This window comes from Apium graveolens, unplaced genomic scaffold (genome assembly GCF_009905375.1).
Source record: "Apium graveolens cultivar Ventura unplaced genomic scaffold, ASM990537v1 ctg7576, whole genome shotgun sequence".
In the NCBI taxonomy this organism is placed as follows: domain Eukaryota; kingdom Viridiplantae; phylum Streptophyta; class Magnoliopsida; order Apiales; family Apiaceae; genus Apium; species Apium graveolens.
The window spans coordinates 1-13,307 of NW_027420439.1; the positions used below are offsets into that span (position 1 = coordinate 1).

The following is a 13,307-nucleotide window of genomic DNA, read 5'->3' on the forward strand; positions in this document are numbered from 1 at the left end:
TTACCCGGAACTGAAATCAGGAGCGATGCTTCCCTTCAGTATTTTTCTGAAAATGATCTAATCCGAGAAGACCAAAGTGAAGACAGATTGGAACCAGATTGGGAATTAAGGAAGAAATAATGGAACAAACAGAAGCCGATACTCTAGCTGATGAGTTGGTTCCTGCAGTTTCTCCTCCACCTCAGCAGCACCAACAACCGACTTCTGTCATGTCAGAGCAGGATCTCGAATTTTTAAACTCTGATAATGTCTGTAGTAAGTTCAAAATTTTCAAAATAATCTACTTTAATGATCCAAATTGTTTTATAAAGAAGTCATGTTGTTTCCTTCAACTGCAGGCCATAAATCACCTACATTAGAGATCCATTCAACTCCACCACCTCAGCAAACAATGCCGGAGCAAAGGATCCAAAGTCATCATTATGATCACATAACAATATTAAGCAACAGGTATTGTCCATGTTTTTCTTTCAAAATAGTTGAAAACAGTCCTTTTAATTCTTTTTTTGGTTTTGTTTTATGTGTTTCAGGCTTATGAAGAAGAGGATTATTGATTGTAATGGCATACTCCGTACCAAAAAGGAACGCCCCCGAGATGCTCTTGCCAGCTGGAGGTTGAACAAGAGGCTAAAAAAAGATGCAATCTTTTTTGAACCTTTGTTGACTGGTGGCTCCCTTTTTTTAGTTTCTTCACTTAAATTTGTTGGGCATCTTTTAATTAGATCTCTAAATGGATGTCTTCTGGTCCTGATGCTCCAGAGCTGAGGAATTCTGATGATGGAGTAAGTTTATAACTTTTGCTAATTTGTTCCTACTGCAGCTTTAGCGTTTTTGATCTTGAATTCGGAGTTGAATTCTCTCAATTTCAAAATTCATAATTAATGTAGGTAACAAAACTAAATATATAGAGGGCTTTGGAGAGCCATGCAGGGTAACAATATCTATATAGGTCAATTATATGTGATCCATTAAGATTTAGATTTGCAAAATGTAAATTGGTTATATTGAGTTTTGTGACCTGCATTTTCATTATCCCGGTATTTTTTTGAAGTGATTTTTATATATTTTTCTCCTGATTCGGATATTCTTTTTTTTGGTAGGATTTATCTTTTCTGGCTCAAGATAATAACAATTCAACTGGTAGGCTGATTAGTATTTTGGTTAATGTTGTTACATAATATCACTTTGTTACTTAGACAGTGTTACACATATTCAAACAGGGCTGCAGGAAAGTACTCCAGACTGTTTTTTACACGAAAAATCTGGAAAATCCGAAGTAGAACCCTTATCTGCAAGGACAAGGTAACATAGTAAAATAAAAAACCCTTTCGCCATTATAATATTTCCATTTTTTTATTTACTTTCCTGTGTTTGAACTGGTCTGTTGTCTTCATGGAATGAGTGCAGAGCTGTGGCTAAATTTCTTAAAAATAGATCGTCCACCACTCCCGTTGTAGAAAGCCACCAGTCAATAAATATCAGCTTGAATGCGATCTTGGAAAAAAAAAGAAGAAGAGTATGTGCTCGAATGGTCTTTGAGACACTTGTAAGTCATTGTGCTTTGAAGTCAACTACTTATCAGTTAATTGATTTGGTAATCGTTGGGAATTATGAGTTTCAAGTATTAATTTTAATGTTTCGTAACCAGGTCAGTATCTTACAGAAGTTGTTGGAAGTCCTTATTATGTTGCGCCTGAGGTGTTGCATAAATATTATGGACCTGAAGTTGATGTATGGAGTGCTGGCGTTATTCTATATATTTTACTATGTGGAGTTCCTCCTTTCTAGGCAGGTATTAGGAGTTAAAAGTATCACATGTTGAGCTTAAGAGTTTTTACCTGTGTGTAGTAATTGTGGCAGTTGATGATATTCCTCTTTGTTCGTATAATTTTTGGCAGAAACCGACTCTGGAATCTTCAGAGCGATTTTGAAAGGAAATATAGATTTTAAATCTGAACCATGGCCATCGATTTCAGACGGTGCAAAAGATCTAATAAGGAAGATGCTTGACAGGTCTCCTAAACAGAGAATAACTGCTCACGAAGTCTTATGTGAGCCATTGATATGCTTGATAGTTAGTATACTTTCGTGAGATTTATGTAGAAACTCTTTGTATTGATGTGATTTATGAACTTGCAATTGAATTCTATTGCAGATAATGGTAGCTTATGTTTATATTGCATTGTTTGGTATTTTTTTTGTTTGTAAATGTAATTGGTTCATTGGATGTGAACAGTATCAGGATGGCATGCAATATACAAAATATTAACATCACATTGGTAAATATAAAACGATGTAAAAAATATAAGTTAGACATCAGGTAAAATAATATTAAATGAAAAAGAACTAAAAAAATTGATGTGAAATAGTCATTTGACATCGGTTCTGAAAAGAAACTCAATGTATTTTAAGTCAAATAACATCGGTTAGAGAAACTGAATGATGTTAAACAAAAAGATTTAACATCGGTTTCGTGAAGAACACCCATGTCTTATCCATCATTTCACATCGGGGGCTAATTTAACCGATGTCTGATTAAACATTTCACATCGACCAACTTATCTAACCGATGTCTGATCTAGCATTTCACATCGGTTTGTTCGAAAGAATTTTAATAAATGGCTTTTAGAGCTTGTAGGTTTCATGTTTTAATGGATAAATACCTCATTATACTCATATTCACCTTAAAATAATGTAATATAAGATGAAATTTGTTGCAAAGACATCATATTTAATCTTAAAACCGATGTATAGCACTGTAATAGACATCGGCTATTAACTGATGTCAAAAGCTAATGACATTTAACATCACACGCGAAGACATCGGTTCAGATTTTTTTTAACATCGGTTCTGAACCGATGTCTGATCCCGTTTTTTAGTAGTGGTGGTTTTGTTTTTATTACCGAGAGGGACAAGAAGTAGGGGATCAAATTTTCCAGTAAGATTCATTTGAGAATCTGTTTGGAGGGTGGTTATCATGTTCCGGATGGATCTACGCATTATAGTAGCGATCTTAGACCGACTGCAAAACAGGTGTGGAAGTCCACTATCGGGATTCTTGAGGTGGGAACTTTGAATGTGCAGGGACTATCACCAATGAAAACAAAAGATGGCAGAGCAACAACTGATGCTTATTGTGTTGCCAAGTACGGGCAGAAGTGGGTTCGCACAAGGATAATCATAGGTACTTTTGTAATGTCAAGGTCATTCCGGTAGATATTTGTGTACTTGGTCCAGCTCAGTCGTCTACCAAGGCTCCACAGCATGAATAACAGCTCAATCATAGATATTTGCTTCTTTGTATAAACACGCAAAGAAGAAGAAAATGCATTAGACAACATATAGGAAGCAAAATAACATTATGTCTCCGCCTCCCAGGAAAGTATACCAGCGTCATCTTGTCCACCACCACCTCCACCTCCTTCCATCTTCCATAAGTTGTTCCGAAAAGCAACTAGAGCAAAGCGTATTCACTCTGAAGCTTCCGGACGCTGGATTGATTTTATGAATGATATAAGACTATGGATTTGAAGTTTGTGGAGTCCGTTTGGTGGGTTTTCTCCCGGTTGCATAAGAAAGGGCTTGTTTATCGCGGGTTTAAGGTGTGTTTTGTTAGTAAGGTTTTATACAAACATGTTGTACTGATGTATTGATGAAAACTAAATCAGCAGCTTGATGAATTACACAGAGGAGGAAGGGGGCTGCGTGAGTGAGGGAAGGGAAGGGAAGGGGTGGGGTGGGGGGTTTGGTCTAAAAGTTTTATAATTTCTTTTTGCTTTGATTCAACATGTTTTCTAAAATATAAATTCTAACCATAGGATTGTTGTTTCAGTGGTTTTGGTGTTTGAATCTGCTCCGTCAAATTTAATTGACGCGGATCCATGATATGGCACTAATTCAATTGTATTAGGTTGAATTTAGGAGTGTTAATTTTTTAACTTCCAAAATTTCATGTTACAAAAATTGAAATACTTTATAATTTCTACGACATAAATAGTATAATTATTTAATCCTTTTCTTAAAATATTCTAAATTTATATATTTTTTTAACAACTCATTATAAATTTAAAATAGTATAATTATTTGACTAATCTATCTTTACTATATTATAATAGACGAAATATTAAAAGTTTGGTAGTTGTCGGTCGGTACTTTCTGAAATTACTTAAATAGCCTTACTTAATTATTCTAATTCTAATTATTCGGTCGATCAATTCTAATTGATATTGAAGTGAACTTCCTCTATTATTTTACCAATTTTAATTCTATTTTATATCGAACTCTATATCATTATAATTTGTATTAAATTCAACTTCTTCTACCAATTTAAATTTTAATTCATATCGAATTCTATATTTTTCTAATCTGTTACTTCGGGCTAAATTAAATTTAAGCAAACTAAATATAATTATTAAGATTTAGTTGATATAATGTGACATGGGATAAGATTCGACTAACAAAAACAAAATCATTTATTCTAATTATTCATTCTAAATCAAAATTATCTGATTGATCCAGATTTTTTTAAAAAAATAAACTAAAAATAAGTAGTTTTATTTGGTCGGTGATTGAGCATCGGGCTAAAAAAAATAATGTAAACCATTTATCGGAGATAAATCAAATTGATATAAAACTAAGTATAATTCGTATCCTATTGATGAGAACTTAAAAATCAAATTTTTATTAAAACATAAATATTATTTTTTAAAAATATACATAGAATTATCGATAAAATTATATCTTTCAATCGATAATAAAGTCAAGCATCAGTTTGACTGGTACAACTAACTAGTGTTTAGTCCTGAATTGGTATTTTGATTTTTTTAAAAATATTTTTTATCGATCCAACCGTACGGATGTCAATAGATATTTATATTGGTACAACTAAGTATGATTTTGGCTGATTTTATTATAAATTCCACCAATATTAGTGTAGTGAAATTTAGTATAAATTTTTATATCTTATTGGTGAAAATATTCAAGGTTTGATGATTAAAAAATCTTTAAAAAATATTTTTCGTCAATCCAACCTTATGGATGTCGATAGGTAGACATATTAATGGTATAACCAAAGTTTCGGATCAAAACAATTTTATTTGGTTTGCCATTTTGAAAGTCAAACATCAGTTTGACTAACACAACTACCTAGTGTTTGATCTTGAATTGGTGTTTCGATTTTTTTTCAAAAAGTATCATCGATCCAACCATACGGATATCAATAGATATACATATTAGTGATATAACCAAAGTTTCAGATCAAAATAATTTTATTTGGTTTACCATTTTAAAGTCAAACATCAGTTTGACTAACAAAACTACCTAGTGTTTGGTCCTGAATTGGTGTTTCGATATTTTCTTAAAAAGTATTCATCAATATAACTGTACGGATATCAATAGATATACATATTAATGATATAACCAAAGTTTTAGATCAAAGTAATTTTATTTGGTTTGTCATTTTAACAGCCAAACATCAGTTTGACCAGTACAACTACCTAGTGTTGGGTCCTGAATTGGTGTTTCGATTTTTTTTAAAAAATTATTCATCGATCTAACCATACGGATATCAATAGATATACATATTAATGATATAACCAAAGTTTCAGATCAAAATAATTTTATTTGGTTTATCATTTTAACAGTCAAACTTGAGTTTAACTAGTACAACTACCTAGTGTTTGGTCCTAAATTGGTGTTTCGATTTTTTTTAAAAAGTATTCATCGATCCAACCGTACGGATATCAATAGATATACATATTAATGATATAACCAAAGTTTCAGATCAAAATTATTTTATTTGGTTTGTCATTTTAACAGTCAAACATCAGTTTGACTAGTAAAACTACCTAGTGTTTGGTCCCGAATTCGTGTTTCGATTTTTTTTAAAAGTATCCATCGATCCAACCGTACCAATATCAATAGATATACATATTAATGATATAACCAAATTTTTAGATCAAAATAATTTTATTTGGTTTGCAATTTTAAAAGTCAAACATCAGTTTGACTAGTACAACTAACTAGCATCAATTTTATTTTTCTAAAAAATAAAGAAATTTGAAAATTCTTATAGGCATATAAATTATTTTTTTCAGATATAAATTTTTTTATCTGGAAAACTTTAATTTTATCCCATATTCATAATTTCAAAATATTCACTAACAATTGAATAAAGTTTTTATTAAAAAATAAAATTCTGAAAAATCCTATATATAAAATTCTATTGAAATATAACTTCGAAAATGGCGGGAAATTTCCCTCACTTTCTTTTGAAAATTTTAAAAGTATGGGTCAATTTCCCGCCATTTTTAAATATAAAATTTGACTGGTTATCATTATATTCATTTAACTCATATATATACAACCTTAACTCAAATATTATAACTCTAACTCAAAATATACATTTGACTCAAATGTTACAACTTTAACTAAAATTTATTTCCTAATAGTTAAACACCTACACCTTTAAATCTACAACCCTAACTCAAATATTATGATTAAACAAAATATCAAACTTTAGGCTAATCAAAGTATAAAAAGTACTCCCTCCATCTCATATTATGCGTCTTCTTTGGATTTGTGTCGGTCAAATTGACTTAAGTTTGACTGAAATTTATTAATAATTTATAATTGAACAAAATAAAAAAATTACATCACCGTAAGTAAAGTACATTTAATCTACTTTAATATATTTTTAGTTTTTTGAAATAATATACGAGTAATGTTTAATCGTTAGTCAAAAGTTGGTAAATTTGACTTCTGTAAAAGGAAAAGTGACACAGAATATGAGATGGACCGAGTATATTACACAAACCCACAACCCTATATTGCTGCTAGATAAACTATAAACGGTTAAGGTTTAATAAAGTGTAAAAGGGAACTAAACAAACAAAATATTTACTATATCAATTTTAAAATAACAGTTAATTTAACTTAATATATATTTTTTTCAAATAAAAAATATGTAAAAAAAACCAGGCACCTAAACAAACAAAATCTTAACTACATAATTATTTCAAGAGAAAATTACATTTTGCACCCCTTAAATTTGTCCAAAAATCAATTTTGTATACCTACTTTCAAATATTGTAGTTTGCATCCCTTTCTTTGAAATCCCATTCAAATTGCACCCTTTTTGCCAAATTTTGTCAAATTTTTAGCCCAAATTCTTGTCTTCAATAACATAGTTAATCTATTCTTGAAAAGGAAATATGAGATATATTGTAGGAGACAACAATTATGACTAAATGATTTGGTAAAAATGCTGCATGTTGAATCGGATTTCAAAGTAGGGGATATGAACTGTAATTTGTATAATTTAATTTAATTTCTACAATTTTAGAATAAAAACAGTAATATATATTTGAGAATAAATGTTACTATATTTGAATATAGTAAAATCGCAAAAAAATTTAGAAAAGTTAGTATTTTTGGTAATTTCTGATGTTACAATTACCTCAACTTTAAATTGACAAAAAACTTGTGATGTGCACTTTTTAGGGCAACATGCACACTGTATACAAAAACAAAAACAATATGCACCTTCCTTTTTCTTTAAATTTAGTTAAAAACACTTTCACTTTTTTTTGGGAAACATGCCCAATGTATTGTATACAAAAACAACACGCAACTTCCTTTTTTTAACCTGTCCTTGCACAAAATAATTTCAACTTAACATCTTGGCCAACTTAAAATAAATATTAAAAATGTCATGAAGATATTTTTGGGTCAAGAAGTATTCTCAACTACCCAAGGTTCCGAGGCAAGGATGTGGACGGGGAGCCGCCGTGGTTTCTCGAGAGGGAGCCGCCTTGGTCTCTCTTGAGACAGGCATGAGATATCAATTATTACATATAAGAGTATTCTAAAGAGTTCTATTCATTTAGCTTATACTTGAAAACTTGTATATTATTACATTTACCCTAATTAAAAATGAAAAAAAATGATACATAAACTTGTAGGCCAATGATCCTTTGATAAACGACTTTCTTCTTGAATTACTCAGTACAAGTGCTTTCGAGAATAGTGCTCCGGTGACTCATATTATTGAATGTGTCAGCAAAGTCAAGACAATTATAAAAGAGATAAGGATATGAATCTATTTTTGACTTATTAACATTTTTAAATTTGTATGCAACCCATGCTATAAGCTGTGACTTAAGTGTGACTATACTACAAGTAACATGGCCTTTATCGGCCAAAAGTAATTTAATAAAAATCAGCCGGTATTACCCACTAGAAATTGTAGTCATTTTTTTGGTTTATTAATCGCAAAAATAGTTGCTATTAGTCATAATCTACCAGACTTATTTTTACTGCAATTCGTGTAACCCTTATGCCATTGCGTACATTATTAATGCCAATCATCCAAACATGTTCATATCACTTACAAGCCACAACACAAAAATATTAAACTAAATCAAATCATAAACAATAAAACATACTATCAAACTATTAGACTATTAATAACCCACATAACACTACAACAAATCTGGCCATTTACGACGGTTTTTTAACTGAAATCGTCGTAATTGAGCCATTTACGACCGAAAAAAATCTTCGTTTTTGGTCGAGTAGTAAGTTCATTTTTTCGTCACAAGATAAAATTGCGTCGCAAGTTAGAAAGTAGGGGCCCACATACTCTATAAAATAATAAATCTACTTACGACGGAATATATCGTCGTAAGACCCCAAAATACGACGAAAAATAACGTCATAAGTTTTGTACTTACGACGGAAAAAACGTCGGATATTACTTTACGGGACCCACTTTTTATAAGATAAAATGTAATTTTACGACGGAAAAATGCGTCGTAAGTTAGAAATTTCCGACAAAAAAACTCGCCGGAAACTAGAAATTTACCAAATCCGGTGAGATTTCCAGTTTCCGGCAGCATTTTTCAAGACGTTTCTGCCCACCAAACAATTTTAAACTACTCTGACAAATTAGAAATGACCATAACAACAAATAAACCCCAAAGTCAACAAAAATAAAAAATCAGAAAAAGGCCTTAACAAGGTTTAAGGCCATTATGTGCACATTGGTCCTTTGTCTGTGCTTGTTGTAAGACCAAATTCCTCCCGCAGCACAAGCAGCTATAAGCTGTTCCAAAACAAGTTATTAAAGCATGCACTAGAACCTCTTTGATATTTTGAAGTTGAATTTTAGATATCAATTGAAAATAGGAAGTGATCTTCCTAAACTTACTGGAGATAGCCATAAGTCTGCAGTTTGCATATCAAACTTTGGAGCATAAAGTACTGTTTCCCCGTAAAATTATAGCTGGAGGAAGTAGCAAATATGCAAGAATAATGCTCCGCCAGTCCCTGCAAATACCATAGGTCGGTTGAAATGATGGTTTCAGCAGTTGATGATGCTATAGTCAGAGCAGTGGTCAGCCTATATATATGATTCAACAATGTGTTACGAATGACGATAAACATGCTAATCAATTTATCAACAATTAATGATATCATCCTGCGAAGAAATGACGAGTTTCCCCTAATTCTTGAACTTCTAATTTACTTTTCAAGAACATTAGTTTTGTCAAAATACAACTCAACATTGTTTTTGAAAGACATACAAAATTTTTACATGGCCTTAATCCTGATAATAACACACACGCCTGCATTGAGTCTCAAACACTCAACTTCTTGTTACTACCAAGAGAAAAGGGATATTCGATGTACTCGTACTATAATGCTAGCGATATTTCAAGATCAGAGCTCCATACAAAAAGCACAAATTTCTAATACATTAAGGATATACCATGTAGCAAGCTTGATGAAAATTTGAAAGGAAAATATGAAGTTCCTAATGCAAAATATCAAATCGAAAGAAAATTGAAAACCTTGGCAGCAGTTTCCATATCAAATCCAGAGCTTTGCATTATTGCTTCTTGAGCTTTCTTGGAAGCTTCTGAAATTGTAGGAAAAGCATACTTCCCAGCCTGGTCTCCAGCTTGCTGCAAGATAGGCAATGCTGCATCAACCCCGGGATTTACCGCTTCAGAAACAGCTCCAAAAACTTTGCTTAAAACATCGAAAACACTGGAACCCACTTCTTGCACTTGACCAATTGTATCTTCAACCTGCAAAAATAATCAAGAATGCCAAAATCATCACAATGAGCATTATATTTCCCAACAGCCCTTTACATAAATTCAAGAAACTAAACAAATTATTAAGTAAAGTTACTAACTTGAGTGATGGATGACACAATTTATTCTTTGGCGTTTATTTGAAAATTTCCCTACTGTGGTTAGGTTAGGACCACAGGCCACAGATTGAAGGTTCATTCAGTGACCTACAAGCCGGTGATTTATATCAATCTTATAGTCTCGTACATACTTGAATGTTCACATATCGATATAGTATATAGGATTAGAGGGGTGTAATTAAATATAAAATTTATCCCTTCTACAATAATGAATTGTATCTTGAAAGAAACTTTGATTATATAAGCCATAACCAAAACTCAAGTACATTCTGTAGACTAACCGAAACATGTTTACAAAACAAGAAACTAATATAATTAAGGCACTGTGTTATGTACAAGGTACTGCACAAACAAATGTAACCTGACCTTGTATTTTAACAAATGCTATGAAAACAAAGGATCGTAAGACTTGTGATGAAGAGGAAACCACGTTCATGCTTGTTGCTACCTCTTCGTCGTCTATATACACACAAATTAAAATCAATACACACATATAAGAATACACATACGTAACAACTGATCATCATTACCATCACCAAATTAAGAGATTTGAAAGATTGAAATAGCTAGATTTTGAGAGATTGGGAATACGTATATTACATACGGTGTTGGTCAGGATTTGAGAGATGTAATTGAAGGAGAAAAAGATAGAACTCATAAAAGAAGAGAAGAGGGATAGAGGCGGATCTGAACAAAAAAAGAAGTGGATGAATGAGATAATAGGGTTTTTGACTGGATTTGACGCGAGTTATGGGCTGGGTCGGCTTATTAATCTTGGGTTGGGCTAAATGTATAACATATCTATTACTATTATATAAAAACATTAAAAATTTACGATACCTATTTTTTGATACACACTAATTTTATAAAATTACCCGTACTTATATAAATTATATATTATCTAATTACCCTTAATTGTAAATTTAAAAATATTTTTCCCCTTTTAGTTTCATACCATATACTTTCTTGTTCGACATAATTTCTATCCAGCAAAAAACCCTCACGGAAACAATTGTCCGTCTAGAAATAAGATTATAATATTTTTTTTGGGAAGATATAAGATTATAATTTAATTTAATAGATTCCAGAAAATTAAATTCAAAAGCATGGATTTTGATAACTAGCATCAATATTGATATTTACAATCTTTCATTAATTTTACCAAATTACACGTACTTATAAATTATATATTATCTAATTACCCTTAATTGTAAATTAAAAAAAAATCCACTTTTAGTGATATAACCAAAATTTAATATCAAAATAATTTTATTTTGTTTGACATTTTAACAATCAAGCATCAGTTTGACTAGTCCAGCTAACTAGTGTTGAATCTTGAATTAGTGTTTGGATTATTTTAAAAATATTTTTCAACGATCCAACCGTATGGATGTCAATAATATATATATTAGTTATATAACCAAAATTTTATATCAAAATAATTTAATTTGTTTTGACATTTTAATAGTCAAGTATCAGTTTGACTAGTTCAGCTAACTAGTGTTGAATCTTGAATTAGTGTTTCGATTATTTTTAAAATATTTTTCAACGATCCGACCATATGGATGTCAATAGATATATATTAGTGATATAACCAAAATTTCATATCAAAATAATTTTATTTGGTTTGACATTTTAACAGTCAAACATCAGTTTGACTAGTACTGCTAACTAGTGTTGAATCTTGAATTAGTGTTTCAATTATTTTAAAAATATTTTCAACGATCAACCATATGGATGTCAATAGATATATAATTAGTGATATAACCAAAATTTCATATCAAAATTATTTTATTTTATTTGACATTTTAACAGTCAAGCATCAGTTTGACTAGTACAGCTAACTAGTGTTTAATCCTAAATTGGTGTTTCGATTGTTTTAATAATATTTTTAAAATATCCAACTGTATGGATGTCAATAAATATATATATTTGTGATATAACCAAAATTTCATATCAAAATAAGTTTATTTGGTTTGTCATTTTAACAGTTAAGTATAAGTTTGACTAGTACAATTAAATAGTGTTTAGTTCTGAATTTATGTTTCGATTATTTTAAAAATATTTTTCCACGATCCAACCATATGGATGTCAATATATATATATATATATATATATATATTAGATAACTAAAATTTTATATCAAAATAATTTTATTTGGTTTGACATTTTAACAGTCAAGCATCAGTTTGACTAGTCCAGCTAACTAGTGTTGAATCTTGAATTAATGTTTCGATTATTTTAAAAATATTTTTCAACGATCCAACCATATGGATGTCAATAAATATATATATTAGTGATATAACCAAAATTTCAGATCAAAATAATTTAATTTGGTTTGACATTTTAATAGTCAAGCATCAGTTTGACTAGTTCAGCTAACTAGTGTTGAATCATGAATTAGTATTTCGATTATTTTAAAAATATTTTTCAACAATCCAACCATGTGGATGTCAACAGATATATATATTAGTGATACCAACTAAAAATTTCATATCAACATATTTTATTTGTTTGGCCATTTTAACAGTCAAAACCCGATGTTTGACTACTACATCTACTAGTATTCAATCATGATTGGTGTCTCGGATTATTTTAAAAATATTTTCAACGATCCACCATATGGATGTCAATAGATATATAGTATTAGTGATATAACCAAAATTCATATGAAAATAAATTTATTTGGTTTGCCATCTTAACAGTCAAACATCATTTGACTAGTACAACTAACTAAATGTTTAATCCTGATCAGTGTTTCGATTATTTTAAAAATATTTTTCAACATATATATTAGTGATATAACCAAAATTTCATATCAAAATAGTTTTATTTGGCTTGCCATTTTAACGGTCAAACATCATTTGACTAGTACAACTAACTAATGTTTAATGCTGAATTAGTGTTCGATTATTTAAAAATATTTTTCAAAGATACAACCGTATGGATGTGCTAATTTACGAAGGAATCCGTCATAAATTATTATCTGCAAAAAAATTCAAAAAAGTCAAATTTACCGCCAAATTTTTGGGGGAAAAAGTTAAATTTCCCTTTTGATAACTTACGACGAATTTTAATTTCCGTCGT

General features: G+C 30.5%; 1 protein-coding gene across 1 annotated transcript; it reads right to left on the reverse strand.

Moving 5' to 3' along the window:
* Positions 1–9,310: 9,310 nt before the first annotated feature.
* On the reverse strand, positions 9,311–10,877 carry LOC141704217 (calcium sensing receptor, chloroplastic-like; the record flags this gene model as incomplete). The annotated part of the gene is made up of 3 exons (XM_074507514.1): positions 10,730–10,877; positions 9,853–10,092; positions 9,311–9,328 (listed from the first exon to the last, which is right to left on the reverse strand). Coding segments are annotated over exons 1-3 (282 nt in total), but the record flags the coding sequence as incomplete, so codon positions are not given.
* Positions 10,878–13,307: the final 2,430 nt, after the last annotated feature.